General features: G+C 55.3%; 1 protein-coding gene across 3 annotated transcripts in view; it reads left to right on the top strand.

The window, feature by feature from the left end:
• Positions 1–17477, top strand: part of PLEKHG6 (pleckstrin homology and RhoGEF domain containing G6) — a 35012-nt gene that overhangs the window by 12302 nt on the left and 5233 nt on the right. The window contains exons 1-13 of one of the 3 annotated variants that reach the window (XM_055095283.3): positions 3365–4975; positions 6280–6485; positions 7797–7908; positions 9119–9283; positions 9668–9763; positions 9982–10032; positions 10368–10517; positions 11416–11526; positions 11660–11809; positions 11968–12105; positions 12412–12531; positions 12856–12988; positions 13104–13219. In XM_055095283.3, coding sequence (XP_054951258.1) covers positions 6370–6485; positions 7797–7908; positions 9119–9283; positions 9668–9763; positions 9982–10032; positions 10368–10517; positions 11416–11526; positions 11660–11809; positions 11968–12105; positions 12412–12531; positions 12856–12988; positions 13104–13219 — 1458 coding nt within the window. In that variant the 5' untranslated portion in view covers positions 3365–4975; positions 6280–6369. Of the gene's footprint in view, positions 1–3364; positions 4976–6279; positions 6486–7752; positions 7909–9118; positions 9284–9667; positions 9764–9981; positions 10033–10367; positions 10518–11415; positions 11527–11659; positions 11810–11967; positions 12106–12411; positions 12532–12855; positions 12989–13103; positions 13220–17477 lie in introns of those variants that run through there. The other 2 variants (XM_008973745.3, XM_055095280.1) reach the window with 2 other exon arrangements.

Raw genomic sequence — 17477 nt, forward strand, 5'->3', positions numbered from 1 at the left:
CCCATCTGTTCATCCAGTGTTCTGTTCACTACAGGGCATGTTGGCATGTGCCTGTGGTCCCAGCTACTCGGGAGGCTGAGATGCGAGGATCACTGGAGCCTCGGCGGTCTGGGCTGCAGAGAGCTGTGATGGCGCTACTGCACTCCAGTCTGGGTGACAGAGTGAGACCCTGTCTCAAAAAAAGAAAAAAAAATTCCACAGCCTCTCTGGGGCCGCATGTCAAAAGGGTGCCTCAGAGCACAGACCTGGACATCCAGACATCTGACTGGAAGATATGCCACCGTAAATCCCAAGAAGGTAGATCCACCCGACTGTCTTCTAGTCACTTTCGCCATCAGCTTCCAACAGAGGCAAAGGCCTTACATTCTCAGTGTCCCAGTCTTGGCTCAGTGCAAGACAAGTGACTGATAAACCTCACGCTAAGGCAGAAAGAGCCCTCTTTCCCCTGGGGCAGACATTGCTAAGCCATCTTAGCATTCTTTCTGCTGAGCCAGCCACAGAATCCTTCTTAAGTTAATGTTCCAGGAACCCACCACCTATCAGAATTAGCCCGCAATTCAGGATCTGAAAGAATCTGGAATTTTAAAAAAAGAAAAAGAAAAAAGAATTGGCCTGCGAGGTAAACTTACATGGTATGTTTGTCCTAATGGAGAGGAACATTTAGGTGCATCAAAGATGTCCTGATGCTACAGTAATCAAGCAGGAAAGGAAACTGAAATTATGGAAGAATTCCAGGTATCTAAAAAGCAAATGTGGTTCCTTTGGGTAGGGACAGAACAGTACAGGCCAGTCTATCTGCAAGTCATTCTGTCTGGGTCCTCTAGCAAGTCAATCCAGTTCAATTCCCAAACACCATGCCAGTCTTGTGTTAGGCTGGTCTCTGCCCTCAGGCATAGGCGGCACATGCTAATATCAACTTAGTAGGGAGAACAAGAGTGGTGCCTTTTAAAGAAACATAGCGGTCAAGGCAGCTGCAAGCAGGGAGGAAAGTGATCAGCCTGGCTGCGGGATTATTAGGAAAGGCTTCGTGAAGGAGGCAGTCCTAGGAAAGACCTCGAAGGAGGTAAGTGGAGTCGGAGGACAAGGCACCCAGCTGAGGGGAACAGCTTGAGCAAAGGCATGGAGTCAGGAAAGTCGAGGCCGACCCAGGGAATGGGGACACATGTAGGGATTGAGTAGGGAAGTATAACTGAGGTCAAACTGCGGAGGTCCTGGAAGGCCACAAAGAAGGTTCGTCCTCCTAAGCCACCACCCAGAGACCCTCGGCTCGGAAGCTGGGATATTCCCAGGGAGCCAAGAGGGTAGACCCTCAGGAGGCCTTTAGGGAAGTCTGCCCTTCCCCAGTTTCTTTTTAAACATGCTCTTCCCTCCTCCAGAAATGCCCTTTCCTCCTTCTCAGCCCAGCTGACTGCTACTCATCCTTCGAGTCCCAACACAAAGCTCGCTTCCTCTAGAAGCCATCCCTGGCTCCCCTAGGTAGTAACCGGTCCCTCCAAAGTGTTCCCACAGCTCCTGACTCAGTCATTCTTGGTCTAACTTAAATATCAATGTTCTTTTCGCCCATCTGCCTCCCCACTAGTCTGTAAGCCCCTAGAGGTCAGGGCCTCTTATTCTTTTCTATATTCCTACTGTTTTACACATTGCCAGTAAATGTGGAAGGAAGGGAGGAGGGGAGGAAAGAAGAAACGGGAAGTACCAGTTCTGGCCTGAGGCACCAGAGGCTGTGCCCTGTGGCCCGTTCTCCTGGTATTCATCTGCCTCACATGACCTGGCGCCTCCTAGCTTGAACCCTCAGTTTCTGCCTCGCTCTGGGCAGGGAGGACACAGCTCCCATTATCTGCCTCCTGTTGCTAGTGCCTGCCAGCCCCTCATTAGCCCAGATGGTTCCCACTTCTGCCCTGAGAGATATGGGCTCAGCAGAGGTCCAGGCACAAATGAGTTTCCCTGACCTTCCTGCCTGGTGAGCCCCTTATGCCAACCCCAGGCAGTTATCCTCAGGCTGCTATTGGACAGAAGCATTTGATCCTCAGAGCTCTGACTGTGGACACACACTTTACCATCAGTTATGGGGTCAATCCAGGGGCCTAATGAGGAGCATCTTACCTGGGAGAAAGTGAGGCATATGACTCAAGCTAGACATGTGAGGAAAGGCTAGGACAACCAGGAATAAAGAGAAGTATCCAGATGGCATACTCTGGTCCAAGGACCAGGTGGCCCCTAGCCTCACTTGGCAGAGGCCAAGCCTCCAGCCTCCCAATTCTTTACATTTCATTCAGCTCCCTGAGAATGCTCCCCTCAGCCTGCCATAGGAGTGTGCTCTCCACAGCACAGAGGAGTCATGGAAGTGGAGACTGTGAGAGTGACAGAAAAGAAACAGAACATGGAGGCCTGCCTCCTAGGCCACACACCTGTGCCCGGCCACACCTCTGGCTTCTAGACTCCAGCTTGCCCTGGGAACCTCTCCTCCCAGGGAGGCTGAAGACAGGCCCTGGGGCAGTAGTGGGTGGAGACTGGACCTCAGCGCCTAGAGGGAAGTGAAAGGGTTAACCACCCCGCCACCCACCACCACCTTCCACTGGGCCCGTCTAGCCAGCTCACCCCAGAGCACTGTAAGCCCAGGCTTGTCTTTGGTGCTCTCTCAATTTCATCTTCCCTCTTATTCCTCCTTCCCACTCCTTCTGGGAGACACTGGGAGGAGAAGCTAGGGGCCATTGGCACCAGCTGTCTCTGGGGTGTCATTTAATACTGTCCGTAATCACCACCTCCTCTCCTGGCTTATTAACTCTTTCCCTCATGGCTACTCTTGTCATCCCTGGACATCTCTCTATCTCTGTCTAGCTCTCACCACACACACACACACACACACACACACACAGTGAATGGGAAGAGGGAAGGGCTAGGAACTAGGCAAACTCTGGTTTCTTGCCACTGCAGTTCCTTTCCCACCTGACTTCACCCCTGAAAACTAGTCCCACCACCAGATGGACCAGGAGCAGGAGACAGGCTGGTTCAAGGAGCTGGAGGAAAAGAGGACACTTCTGAACCAGCAGAGCAATCACACAACAGCAAGCTCAGAGAAAGAGAATCCCAGAGGGCAGATTTGAGGATGGACACAGGGAATACAAAATTAGAAACCGCCCAAAGATATAGATTCCTCCTCCAAACGAAATAGAGTCACCAGAGTCCGAGTGAGGACTAGAACACTCTGATCATATATGTGTTTCATATCCTAGATGGGAAAAGGGAATAGAGGCCTTTTCCTCTGGCAACTCAAGGAGATTCTGCTTCTGAAAGTGTTTCCTGAACTTCAGGATGCTCTGAAGAAGTAAGGAGCCGTATCAATCACTGTTGAGTCCATTGGCAGGAAATAGACCACAGGCAGGGTGAGGGGCTGGGCTCTGAAGAAGTAAGGAGCCATATCAATCACTGTTGAGTTCATTGGCAGGAAACAGACCACAGGCAGGGTGAGGGGCTGGGAGCCTCAGACCTGCCACCCGCCAACTACAGGGTCTTGGGTTTCATGGTTGTGAGATTATAATGACCACACATCCACAGGACACTTCCATCTCAAATATCCAGTGCTTCTGTCAGACGAGGTGCCATGATTTAGAGAAGTGAAAAGGTGGGGAAACCGAAGCAGGAGGATCGCTTGAACCCAGGAGTTGGAGACCATCCTGGGCCACACAGCAAGATATTGTCTCTATTTTCTTTTTAAAAAATAAATTTTAAAAATAAAAAATAAAGAAAATAAAGTACGGTCCTTTCATGCAATGCCCAGCATGTGTCAGTCCTTCCACAGCATCTTTTTCTTTTTCTTTTCTTTTTTTTTTTTTTTTTTTTTTTTGAGGTGGAGTTTCACTCTGTTGCCCAGGCTGGAGTGCAGTAGTGCTGTCTTGGCTCACTGCAACCTCCACCTCCCAGGTTCAAGCGATTCTCCCGCCTCAGCCTCCCAAGTAGCTGGGACTACAGGCGCCCGTCACCGTGCCCAGCTAATTTTTGTATTTTTAGTAGAGTCGGGGTTTCACCATATTGGCCAGGCTGGTCTCGATCTCCCGACCTTGTGATCCGCCCGCCTCGGCCTCCCAAAGTGTTGGGATTACAGGCGTGAGCCATCGCGCCTGGCCCCACAGCATCTATTTTAGCAGCCACCGCAAGGGCTGGGTGACCCTGGTGTAGCCGGGAGTGGGCTTATTTGCAGGTGAACTGGGAGGGTGCCCCCACCTGAGTCTTAGGTCATAGGAGAAGTGAGGGTCAGGCCTCAGATGCCTATCCCTGGAGCAAAGGCAAAGTCCAGGACAGCCTTCCACTATTACCTTCCACCAGGCAGGCCAGCCGGTCCTCTGAGAGATAAGGCTCACACTTTGGACTCCACAGCAGCGACGGGGCCCCCTGCCCCTCCAGCTGGCAGGCGGGCTCCCTGCCTGCTTAGGGGTCTAGGCCGAGGCAGGGGGAGGACGGGAGAGCCGGCCACTCGCCGCGACCAGCAGGAGAGAGGGGTGCCTGCCACAGGTTGTCACCCTCGCCGCCTCCCCCGGCGGCGCCCCGCCCCTCACTCAGCCCTCATGACTGCAGCGCCTCGCGGGGGTCTGGCCTGGAGTGGAGGGCGCGCGGTCCCAGCCCTCCCGCTCGGCCGGCGGGTGTTGAGTTCAGGTGCGACCGAAAAGGGGAAAGGAGGGCACCGCCACGTGAGCTGTCCTCTCCGGGGAAGGCGGTGGCTGCGTGAGGGCGGGGGCTGCTCGGTCCCCAGGGCCCCGCCCCTCTGCCCCGAGCGGCGCTGGCAGTAGGGAGGGGCCAGCCCGGTCCCCGCCCTCCTCGCCCGGACCCGCGCTGCCCGGCTCCCGCGGGCCGCTCGATCCCAGTCCCAGGCTGGGCATCGGGGCTGGCTGGCATCGCCGGGGAGCCGACGGCGACGGGGAGCCCCGCGGGCGGGGAGGGCGGCGCAGGGCAGCGGGTGCGGTGACACCTGTGGGCACAGGTGAGCGGCGGGAGGGCTACGCGGCCCGGGGGCGGGGCGGCCGGGACCCGGGGCCTGGAAGCCGGGGCGAAGGGGAAGGAAGGCCTGGCCTTCCGAAGGCGGGAGGAGGGGAGCCGGGGGCTGGGCTGAGAAAGGACCCTGGGTAGGGAGCAGTGCGAGGGAGACAGCGCCCTCAGAGGGAGGACTATTGGGAGGCGGCAGGAGGGACAGCGAACGTTTCCTCCTCTGCTCCTGAATCGGAGGAAGGTGAGGGAGGGCTGAGGCAGGACCTCAGGCCCACCTGGCCGGGCCACAAACACCTGCGCAGCCTTCTTGAGCCCACCGCCCCTTAGGAGTCCTCTCCTCTTCCAGGCCCTGCCCACTCGAGGGCGGGCCCTCCCTCCAGGTTTAGGGGGGAGGGATGGAGCCCCACGCCTGGCCCCCAGCTCCATGGTGGTATTCCCAGAGTCTGGGGAGGACCAAACATATAGCCTGAAACTGGAGAAACTCTATTTGGCTGGTCTCTAAGGGCAGTGGCCGGACAGCTGGCCCCGCTCACCTCCCTGTCTGTGGCCAGGAGGGTTCAGGTAGGAGATGGGCAAGCCTTTCAGTAAAGGCCAGACAGTAAAGATTAGAGACTTCGCGGCCTACACCGTCTGTCCCAACTAGCAAGAAGTAGTCACAGGTTATTAGGAGACCAGCAGAAGAGGACGGATTCCAACAAAACTGTGTTTATGGACACTGAATTTGAATATCATGTAATATTTACTTGTCCCAAAATATTGGTGGCTTTTTTGCAGGGGGGGCAGCAGTTGTTTCAACTATGTAAATATGTAAAGGCTTACAGGCTGTACAAAAACTGGTGGCAGACTGGGCTGTCTCCAGCCACCCCCACTCCCAGCCCACCCCACCCACCATAGCCTCCCTCCAGCTTTTCCCCAAGCTTTATATGGGGAAGGGGATGGGGTTACATCTAGGTGCAAGGAGAACCCTCCCACCTGGGTGTATCCAGAAAGCCCGAGACCTGTCTGTGACCCTTGTTCCCATTTGAGACCAGTGCAGGAGCTTGTACCCCAAATATGCACACATGTGAGAGAGGAGGTACATCTCCAAGGGGCTTCTTGCCCAGTATGTACCTGGACCTACCCTACTCCCGCCAAGTCATAGATGAGGCAGCCATGTTCCCCCCAACAAGTGACCAAGCCCTTGGCCCTCTCCTCCCCCACTATACCCTCCCTCCCAGGCCCCCCACCAGCCTTGGTCTCCCGCCTGGTGCCATTCACTGATTGGGGATGGCCCTTCCATTCCTCTTTTCTCTCTTGCAGCCCTAGGGGACCTCTTTCTCCTGGACATTGAAGATATGGCCCTTTGGAGGTGACCCAGGAGAGAAGGGATGAAGGCCTTTGGTCCTCCACATGAGGGCCCCCTCCAAGGACTCGTGGCCTCCCGCATTGAGACTTATGGGGGCCGGCATCGAGCCTCTGCTCAGAGCACTGCTGGCAGACTCTATCCCCGAGGATACCCTGTGCTGGTGAGTCCAGGCTGTGCCCCAAAAGTGACCTGGTGGGGCAGGAGGGAGGACACCTAGGCTGTGGAGTCTCTGTCCCCTTACAGGTTCAGAGGTTGAGCTATTCCTGCCCCTTAGCCTACTCTTCTTTCCTGGGTTGCGGGGAAAGAGGAGGGCAGTGACAGGGCCAGGCTCCAGGGACATCACACCCCAGTCCCAGACAGCTGGGCAGGAGAGGCGGAGCCAGGAGAAGCCAGGCCCTCCGAGGAGTGCTGTTAGACAGGTCTCAGACAAAGAGCTGCGGGTAAGGTCATCAAACCCCAGAGCTGGCGCCTCCCAGGCTCCCGCCTCTGCTTGGCAGGAGTTTGAGGCCTCCCTGAGATCTGCCTCTCCCTGAGTCAGGATGAAGATGAGCAAAGGTTCAGGGTGTCCCTACTCCTCCAGTGGTGGGTAGGGACAGGAGGGTGCCTGCCTTGGCTCCACCCCTGGCTCCACCTGCCTGGCTCTCCTCCAGTCCTAACCAAGCAGAGGGGTGTGGAAGCCAGGTCTGTCCCTCAGCCTGCAGGTTTCCCCTCCACCTTGAGGACAGTTCTGCTTGCGGCTGGGACATCCCCTGCCTCAATGCACGAGAATTTTGCCCTTGGAGATGGGACTTTCCTAGGCTGTGGGTGAGAAGGGAGACTTGGAAGTATGTGGGGTAATTCAGGCCACAGGCAAATGAAGGAATGTGACCAGGCCTGCCCTGGGAGGAGCTGTGTGGCTGTGGCCTCAGCCTTTCACACAGAAGGGCAGCCACTCCCAGCTGGATGGGATGCAGGCTGCACGCCCCTGGGGAGGAGGCTGCACATGTGAGTGCCCTCATCCCCATGTGTGAGGGAGGCTGGTCATAGACAAGGAGAGTTACGAGAGACCAGAATGCTGTGTGCACCATGCCTTGTCCATGCACCCCCCATGGTACGGAGAGCAGCAGGCAGTGGGGGCACACACACCAGAGCCCAGGCATGTGTGTGCCTGTGCACCTGCTCGGCAGGAGGCCCCACTTCTTCCCCAGGCCCACTCAGGGAGCCAGGCTGTCATGCCTCTGCCCACTCAGCTTAGCCTTGCCGGCAGTGGCCGCTGTGACTCGGGGCAGGAGCAGCCCACACCAAACTGGTTTGCAGGGAGAAGTGAGCCAGCCCGACTTACCAGGGTAGGGGAACAACATCTAGAGCCAAGCCTGCCCCCCTACTACCTCTCTGGGGTTTCTGGGGAAAGGGAGGCACCCCCAGAACTTCCCCTGCTCCTCTCCCAGGATCCCAGTCGCCGACACCTCCAGCAGTATGTCCCCTTTGCCAGGGGTTCTGGCCAGGCCCGAGGCCTGTCGCCCATGAGACTGCGAGATCCAGAGCCCGAGAAGAGGCACGGGGGCCATGTGGGGGCTGGCCGGCTTCACTCCCCCAAACTCAAGGTAAGGGGGTCCCTCTCCTCCCATCCCCACACATACGGCCCCAATTGTGATGGCTCCACAGATGACCAGCAAGCTCCGGGAGCTGAGAACACAGGTCCAGGAGGCTGCTGCCTGCCAGTCAGACATGGCTCTGCCTAGGACCTCTCAGGGATATATCTCTCCTTGGTCCATGCATGGCAACCAGGGACTTTGACTTGAGACACTTTGATTAAATGTGGATAAACGATTGATATTGAGCTTTCAGTCTTTGAAAATTACCAAGTCAAATTACCAAGTTGCTGAGAGTCAGGTATGCTCCCTCTATCCTCAGTGCCACATCATCCTTCACTGCCACTGTGAGCCTCACCTCTCCTCCCGAGCCACATCCGGATGGAGTGAGTGAGGGTCAGGAGTGTCTATTGCTCACATTCTTGGTACCAAAGAAACCTGTAAAATGGGCCGGGCGCGGTGGCTCACACCTGTAATCCCAGCACTTTGGGAGGCCAAGACGGGCGGATCACCTGAGGTCAAGAGTTCGAGACCAGCCTGGCCAACATGGTGAAACCCCGTCTCTGCTAAAAATGTAAAAAAAAATTAGCTGGGTGTCATGGTGGGCGCCTGTAATCCCAGCTACTAAGGAGGCTGAAGCAGGAGAATCGCTTGAACCCGGGAGGTGGAGGTTGCAGTGAGCCGAGATTGCACCACTGCACTCCAGCCTGGGCGACAAGAGCAAAACTCTGTCTCAAAAAAAGAAACCTGTAAAATGTAAGCCATGCTGCTTCATAAAAAATGCCATCTTATAGGCGAATGTCAAAGTGGGGCCTGAGACCGCTGGTTCTCTAAGTCTTGTTCTGATTCACTGAAGGTCCCTCTGAAGTGTCTGTTTCTGTCCCTCCCCTACCTCATTCTGATTCAGGAGACCCACGGAAGGCCTCTTTCCTGTCAGGGAGCCTAGATCAGACCCCTCTCCAGGGACCTTTCCACAGACCAGGGTGCCTCTTCACCCACATTCCAGCAATGCCTTTTTCCCTGGAATTCCAGCTGGGGCCGACCCCTGTTCTCTAGGCCTCCGTGTCCCCACTCATACTCAGTGCTGCTTGCCATCTCCCATTCCAGACACACACACACGCACACACTTTAACATACATGCACACACACACAGCCCTCCCGGGGCCCTGTGGCTGGGTGCCAAGGATGTGACCAGAGCTGATGCCCTTGTTGGCTCCCCCAGGAACTCACCAAGGCCCATGAGCTGGAGGTGAGGCTGCACACTTTCAGCATGTTTGGGATGCCCCGGCTGCCCCCTGAGGACCGGCGGCACTGGGAGATAGGAGAGGGTGGCGACAGTGGCCTGACCATCGAGAAGTCCTGGAGGGAGCTGGTGCCTGGGCACAAGGTGAGCCTGAAACTCACAAGGTGAGTCCGTCCCCACGGCGTGAATGCACACACAGATTCTGCTCTACAGGAGGGAAAGGCCTTGGGAAGTGGGGTCATGTGGAAAAAACATCTGGAAACACGTTGATCTGGGTTCAGATCCCAACTCTGCCACTTACTAGTCAGACCTTGGTCAAGACAGTAAAGTTCTCTGGGCCTCAGTTGCCACATATGTAAAGTGGGGATAATACCACCTACACATCGGAGCACTGGTTTGAGGATTAAAAGGTCATGGTCATGTACAAAGTGCCTAGAACCTATGAAGTGGATCCAGTCGCACTTAACAGCTGGTACTTGCCATTCTAATTGTCATTCCCCAACTGAGCCAGCGTTCTCCCCACCCCAGGAGATGAGCCGGGAGCTCTGCCACCAACAGGAGGCCCTGTGGGAGCTCCTGACCACCGAGCTGATCTACGTGAGAAAGCTCAAGATCATGACTGATGTGAGCCCCCCGCAGCCCCAGCCCCGGTCCCATCTTCCCTGCATGAGCCCCCATCCTCCCAGACTGGAAGGCAGGTCACTGGGGGAGGGAGGGGCAGGATTTCAGGCCAGTCTGGGATGCAGGGAGATAGGTCAGCAGTACTGAAGTTGGTGGGGGGTGGGAGGTGACGACACTGAAGGGCGCGCTGGGTCCTGAGACCCTCATCTCCCTCCCTGCAGCTGCTAGCCGCCGGCCTGCTGAACCTGCAGCGAGTGGGACTGCTGATGGAAGTGAGTGGCTGCTCAGGAGGGGACCCTGGCACAGCCCGACCTCTAAGCCTGGGGATGAGGGTGGGCCCTCCAGCCATCCCTGTCTGAATTCCCACTGCCCCGTTTTTTGGGGCGCCTTGCCCTCCCTACTTCCCTGTTACTGGGGACTCCAAGCAGGCCACAGGCCCCCCATTTCCCAGACTGGCATCCTTGAGATCTTCCAGGCCCAGTGCCCAATTCATCCTTCTTCACCCCCGCCCCTGCTGTCCAAGCTTAAGGTCCTCACTTTTCCTCAGCCAGTGCCACCCCTGGTGACCTTCCAAAAGTGTGCTGCTCAGTTCTGCTCCCTCCTCCAGGTGTCAGCTGAGACCCTGTTTGGAAATGTCCCCAGCCTGATTCGAACCCACCGGAGCTTTTGGGATGAGGTGCTGGGGCCCACCCTGGAGGAGACTCGGGCCTCGGGCCAGCCTCTGGACCCCATTGGTCTGCAAAGTGGCTTCCTGACGGTGAGGCCTGTGAAGGGCTGTGTCTGGATGGGGCAGGACTCGGAGCCCTCGGGGGTCCTGTGTGTAGGGCATGCCCACAGTATGCAAATCTCTGTGATTTGAGGGGCCACAGGACACAGCCCCTACCCCTAATATCACCTCACCTCCTCCCTTCATGCCACAAGTCTGACCTCTGTGCCACAGGCTCCTTGTTCTTCTGGAGGCCCTCATGAAATGAAAATGCAGCTGTCTCAGGGAAGGGTCACACCTTGGCTCCCATCAACTACAAAAGCTGGGTGCAGCAAATGAGGCCTAAGTGAGGGGACCCTTAGGAGGACCTGGGTGGGTGTAAAAGGCCACAGGAGGCACCCAGGGCATGGAGAAGAGTGACAAGAGAAAGCAAGAGGGCCTAGGATCCGACTTTCTTCTACAATGTTACCTAGCCAGGACAATGTGGGCCCTGCAGGAAAAAGTTGCAGTGGGGTAGAGAGGTAGGCGTACTGCTCCTGGGAGCCTTAGGTACCCCCTCCATAGGAGCAAGGCTTCTGAGCCAACTCTTAGGTCGCCACCCCACCCCCAGGGTGAAATGGGATCCGCAATGTCCTGACAACCATCCAGCTGAATTATTGATGGTGGGAGAGTAAGTCCAGAGCAGCAGGCCCCAGCAGCACTGTGGATAGAGGGAGCTCAGAGAGCTCTGGGTCAGTGTCGGGACCTCAGGCTCCTTCGTGGAATCCAGAGAGAGGGGCCTAGCCTCGAGAGCATTCCTGGGAGGATCCTGGGAGGGAGGGACTGTCAGGAGCTGGGCTAAGGGCCCCTGTGAGGCTCTCTGCACCTGCTCCTGGGTCCTGCAGCTAGAGCCTGTATTCATGGCCTTCTCCCCATGCCTGCTTCCCACCTCCCGTATCTGTCTCTCCAGTTTGGCCAGCGGTTCCACCCCTACATCCAGTACTGCCTCCGAGTGAAGCAGACCATGGCTTACGCCCGAGAGCAGCAAGAAACTAACCCTCTCTTCCATGCCTTCGTGCAGGTGGGAGAAGGGGTGCTGGGGAGGGGGACGGGTGCATCTTAGCCGGTCGGTCTCCAGCTGAGCCTGAGGCTGAGTTCACCACTAGGCAGGGCAGGAGGGAGCAAACCCTGAGCCCCACCCACCTTCCCTGCAGTGGTGTGAGAAGCACAAGCGCTCTGGAAGGCAGATGCTCTGTGACTTGCTCATCAAGCCCCACCAGCGCATCACCAAGTACCCACTGCTGCTCCATGCTGTGCTCAAGAGGAGCCCCGAGGCACGAGCCCAAGAGGCCCTGAATGCCATGGTAGGTGCCCCAGTGGGGCTGGGACTCTGGTGAATCGGGGACTGGGAGGGGGGTCTCTTTCTTAGTGTGTCCATGACAGTGTGGCACTGTGCTGTGGCTGGCATTGGTTGGGAGGGGTGCTGAGCCGTCCCTCCTCCCACACCCCCAACCCCACCTAGATTGAAGCCGTGGAGTCATTCCTGCGACACATCAATGGGCAGGTCCGCCAGGGCGAAGAGCAAGAGAGCTTGGCGGCTGCAGCACAACGCATCGGGCCCTACGAGGTGCTGGAGCCACCCAGTGATGAGGTGGAGAAGGTGAGAGGGCAAAGGGAGGGGACCCAGGAAAAGCAAGGTCCCAGGGATACTGGTGAAGGGGAGGGCTGCAAGGCCAGAACACCCCGTACTTGGGTGCTACAAGGGTGTCCATCATTCCTACCCGGTGGTGACAGTCCAAGGGGTACAGGTCAGAAGAGCAAAAAGGAGGCCCTGGGAGGCTTTCTCTAGCCCATGGGGGAAGGATACAAACAGAAAGATGTTGGTGGCAGAACCAGGAGCCGCCCTTGGCCAGGAAGTCCAGGCAGACTGCCGAGCGCCCTGACCCCTCCCCTCTGTGTCCCTCAGAACCTGCGTCCATTCTCCACCCTGGACCTGACGTCCCCCATGCTGGGGGTTGCGTCTGAGCACACCAGACAGCTGCTGCTGGAGGGACCCGTGCGAGTGAAGGAGGGACGAGAAGGGAAGGTGAGGGTGCTGCGGACAGAGTGGAGGGGATGGGGCACGGTGGGAGAAGGTAAGAGGTAGAAACGCCGGAAGTGGGAGAAGAGGGGTTTGGGGAAGAGGATGTGGTTCTGGCTAAGCCCCAGTCATTTGTGTGACCCTGAGCCAGCCACTTTGCCTGCCTGTAAAGTGAGAGATGTGACCAAAGCGACGCCCCTGGCCACTCCCGCATTTGGGCTCTGCGTGTGTCCCTGTGTGCCTGCGCACCATGCCTGAGCCTCCTCCCGGACCAGCCCTGCCCCTGGCTCCAGCTGACCCTGTCTCTTTCCCCTACGCCCCCACCCCCAGCTGGACGTGTACCTGTTCCTCTTCTCTGATGTGCTCCTTGTGACCAAGCCCCAGCGCAAGGCGGACAAAGCCAAGGTCATCCGCCCCCCTCTCATGCTGGAGAAGCTCGTGTGCCAACCCCTGCGAGACCCCAGTATGTCCTTCCTTCAGGGAGTCTTTTCTTCTCCCTCTTCTCAGCGAGGGGAAGGAGAAGCTGGGATGGAGATCAAATAAAGGCTGGCCTCTTGAAGGTTGTCTCCTCCATCCAGACAGCTTCCTGCTGATCCACCTCACTGAATTCCAGTGTGTCTCCAGCGCCCTCCTTGTGCACTGTCCCAGTCCTACAGACCGTGCCCAGTGGCTGGAGAAGACCCAGCAGGCCCAGGTATGGGAAAGCCAGCAACGGGGAGGCATGGGCAGGGGTCCCCGGAGCTCAGAAATGGGAGCACAGTGGTGGCTCACACCTGTAATCTCAGCACTTTGGGAGGCTGAGGCAGGTGGATCACCTGAGGTCAGGAGTTTGAGACCAGCCTGGCCAACATGGTGAAACCCCGTCTCTACTAAAAATACAAAAATTAACCGGGCGTGGTGGTGTGTGCCTGTAGTCCCAATTACTTGGGAGGCTGAGGCAGGAGAATCACTTGAGCCCGGGAAGTGGAGGTTGCAGTGACCTGAGATCGTGCCACTGCACTCTAGCCTGGGTGACAGAGTGAGACCCTGAAGAAGAAGGAAAAAAAAAAAAGAAGGAAGGAAGGAACGAATGAACATGGGAGTGCAGAGGGGAGGAGGAGAGAGGCTGGGGTGCATTGAGGTTCAGACTGGACAATCTGATGTGCCCCAGAGAGGGAGGCAGAGCCTCCACCATCCATCAGAAGACAGAAAAAGCCTTTGGCCAGCTACTGTGCCAGCCACTGGGAGAGCCCAAGATACAGCATCCCTTGAAGGTTTGTACAGCCTGAAATGATTAACTTCTAGAAGTCATCTTCCATTCGCAGACATTTACAGGGCACTTGCTGAGTACGGCACTAGGGCTAGGTGCTAGGGAATCAGAAAAGAATAAACCACCATTCCTTCCCTCAAGGCCTAGGTGCTGCAGCCTGGTTGAGTAATTAGTATACAAACAATAGAGAGAAGTTATGTAGAATGAAGCTGGGACAGAGAAGGGAGCAAGGCATTGTCTGCTGGGTCTGTTTGGAAGGGACACAGAGGAGCTGATGTCTGAGCACCATTTGGGAGGATACCTAGGAGTATGTCAGGGAGTCAGGGTGGAAGGGAAGGGCATTCCACATGGAGGAGCAGAACGTGCAAAGGCCGGAACTGTGAAACAGTTGTGTGTGTTGAGAGAACTGCCCCCATTGGTATTGCTACAGTATCAAGTACAAGAGTAGACGCAGCAGGGAGAGGCTAGGGGGTAGGTGCCACCAGGTCATGCCCATCTCTGCATGTCATGATAAAGCATCCTATAGATGAGCTTTGTCCTTCGGATGACAGAGGGCCGGTGAAGGAGTCAGGCAGGGGAGTGATGTGAGCAGATAAAAAGCAGGAGGAGTTCAAAAGAAGAGAGATGCAAATGGAGCTGTATTAGGTCCCACAAACTTGGTGGCCTAAAATGCATCAGAAGCTTACTCTCTCACAGTTCTGGAGGCCAGAAGTTTCAAATCAAGGTGTTGGCAGAGCTGAGTTTCCTCTGGAGGCTCTAGAGGAGAATCCATCCTTGCCTTTTCCAGCTCCTGGCTGCCCCAGGCGTTCCGTGGCTTGTGGTAACAAAATTCCAAACTCTTTCTCTGTCTTCCCATGGCCTTCCTCTCTGTATGTCTCTGTGTCCAAATTTCCCCCTCCTTTCTCTTACAAAGATGTGAGTATTAGATTTCGAGCCCACCCTAAATCCAGGGAGAACTCATCTTGAGCTCTTAGGATCTCTGCAAATCTGCGAAGACTCTTTTTCGAAATCAGCTCACATTCACAGGTTCCAGAGGGTAGGACTTAGATATATCTATCTTTTGGGGGGGCCACTATTCAACCCACCACAGGAATGGAATGGCCAAAGAGAAGTGAAGATTTGAGTTAGACTTTTAAGGATAGGAAGACCATGAGCAGAAGAATCAGAGGACCAGCTGGGCTGGATATATTTCTGGAATGACGGCCATATCTGCCTAAGTCTGGAGCACAGGGTTTGTGTGAGTGCGTGGTAAGAGGCCAGATTCTGCAGAATCTCAGAGCTGCAGAACCCTGTGGCCTGGATGCGCTTGAGTTAAATAGGGTCAACAAGAGACAGCCACCGTGAATTCTTTTTTTTTTTTTCTTTTGAGACAGAGTCTTACTCCATCACCCAGGCTAGAGTGCAGTGGCATGATCACAGCTCACTGCCGCCTCAACTTCCTGGGCTCAAGTGAGTCTCCCAGCTTAGCCTCCCAAGTAGCTGGGACTGCAGGTGTGTACCACCACACCTGGCTAATTTTTTGCATCTTTTTGTAAAGACAGGGTCTTTCCATGTTGTCCAGGCTGGTCTTGAACTCCTGAGCTTAAGCAATCTGCATATCTCGGCCTCCCAAAGTGCTGAGATTACAGGCGTGAGCCACCGTGCATAGCCCTGCCATGAATTCTTGAGCAAGGGTGAAATCAGTGTGTTTCCTCTTGAATTAGGTTTTCAGGAAATCAGGTAGCAGTGTGCTGGGTGGGCTGGAGGAGGGAGAAATTGGTGACAGGAGGTTTATTGTACTAGTTTGGGTGTGAAACATGGAAGGTTTAGTGCCACAGCCTTAGGGAGACATTGCAAAAAGGGACAAAAAACAAAGGAGAAGAAAGGAGCTAAAGAAGAGGGAAGAGGCCAGGCGCGGTGGCTCACGCCTGTAATCCCAGCACTTAGGGAGGCCAAGGCAGGCCGATCACGAGGTCAGGAGATTGAGACCACGGTGAAACCCCATCTCTACTAAAAAAGACAAAAAATTAGCTGGGTGCGGTGGCGGGCACCTGTAGTCCCAGCTACTTGGGAGGCTGAGGCAGGAGAATGGCGTGAACTCAGGAGGCGGAGCTTGCAGTGAGCCTAGATCGTGCCACTGCACTCCAGCCTGGGCAACAGAGCGAGACTCTGTCTCAAAAAAAAAAAAAAAGAAGAGGGAAGAGAAGGGGGAGCCTTAGGGATACTTTGGTTAAAGTCTATACTGAATTCAGAAAAATCCAGGTTCAGACACCGGTCCTACCAGGTCCTAGCCATGTGACCTTGGGTAAGTTATATGACCTCTCTCAACTTCAATTTCTTCATCTGCAAAACAGATATACACAATGACTACCTGCTTCCTAGGGAGATTCAAAGCTGTCATTCGGCTTAGGCACACAGCCTGGGGCCAGCACTGGGCACAGGCTCAGGAACTCCAGATACCCAGCGGCAAAGAGCACAGTTGGCCTCCCGAAGCTTCAGCTTGGAAGACTGCATTGGCAATGGGACCCCAGACAGAAATGCAGTCATTAGAAAGGGAAAGGGAAATGTGTTTGTTTAGTTATTGCTTCCTCAGTGAGGTGGCTTTACGGTAGGAATATTTAAACAGCAGTGCTTTGAAATTGAGGCAGCCAAGATATAACCTAGTGGAGATATCTTAGGGGCTTTGGGAACAAAAGAAACAGAAACAAAGACCTGGAATTCCAGTGAAAAAGGAGGACAAAAAACACACCCCAAGGGGAGGCAGGTGGGTTTTGTGATGACAGTGGTCTCCCATCTGCCCTGTCCCCTGCTTCCGGCTCGGTTCACTGTCCCCCCTGCATGGCAGGGACTTCTCTCCATCACTTCCACCTAAGCCTAAACACACTTTCCACTAGGCTGGACTGACTGGCAAGTGACATCATTTTGGTGGTTAATCAAATTTTCTTGGCCAGGCGTAGTGGCTCACCTCCTCTAATCCCAGCACTTTGAGAAGCTGAGGCAGGCAGATGGCTTGAGACCAGAAGTTCAAGACCCAGCCTGGCCAACATGGCAAAACCCCATCTTTACAAAAAATACAAAAATTAGCTGGGCCTGGTGGCGCATGCCTGTAGTCCCAGCTACTCGGGAGGCTGAGGTGGGAGGATCACTTGAACCCGGGAGATACAGCCTGCGGTGAGCTATGTTCCCACCACTGCACTACAACCCAGACAACAGGGTGAGACCTTGTCTAAAAAAAAAAAGTTAAATAAAACATTTTCCTGAAGGCTAGAGGCTCAAGGGGAGCCCAGGGACAAAAGCGCAAGCTAGTGGCATCGGTGTTCCTAGAGCCCCAACTCCCCAGGATAGCCAGCGGGGCTGGCAGTGAATGGCAGGCTGCCTTTTTTCCTTCGGAACTGCCACCTCCACCTTCAGAACTTTCTCCTCTTTTTTTGGTTTTTAGTCACAGAACAACAGCCAGACCCTCACCTTCTCCCTTTTAGAATCCCAAGGGCTACTGAAAATTACGGGTATTTTACTATGCAAAACAACTCAGTCCCCTGGTAGTCTCACTCCAGGCTAACAGGAAAGATCTGTCAAGATCTATAACCAAGATATGCACCAAGGCTCCCTGGCCTTCCTTAGCAAAACAAAGAAAACTGAAACTTTGAAATGACTTTTCCTGCTATTGTCTCACACCAGATTCTTAGGGAATCCTCTCTAGAGCCATCAGTCTTTATACACTGAA

The sequence above is a fragment of the Pan paniscus genome, chromosome 10 (genome assembly GCF_029289425.2).
Source record: "Pan paniscus chromosome 10, NHGRI_mPanPan1-v2.0_pri, whole genome shotgun sequence".
Classification (NCBI taxonomy): Eukaryota; Metazoa; Chordata; class Mammalia; order Primates; family Hominidae; genus Pan; species Pan paniscus.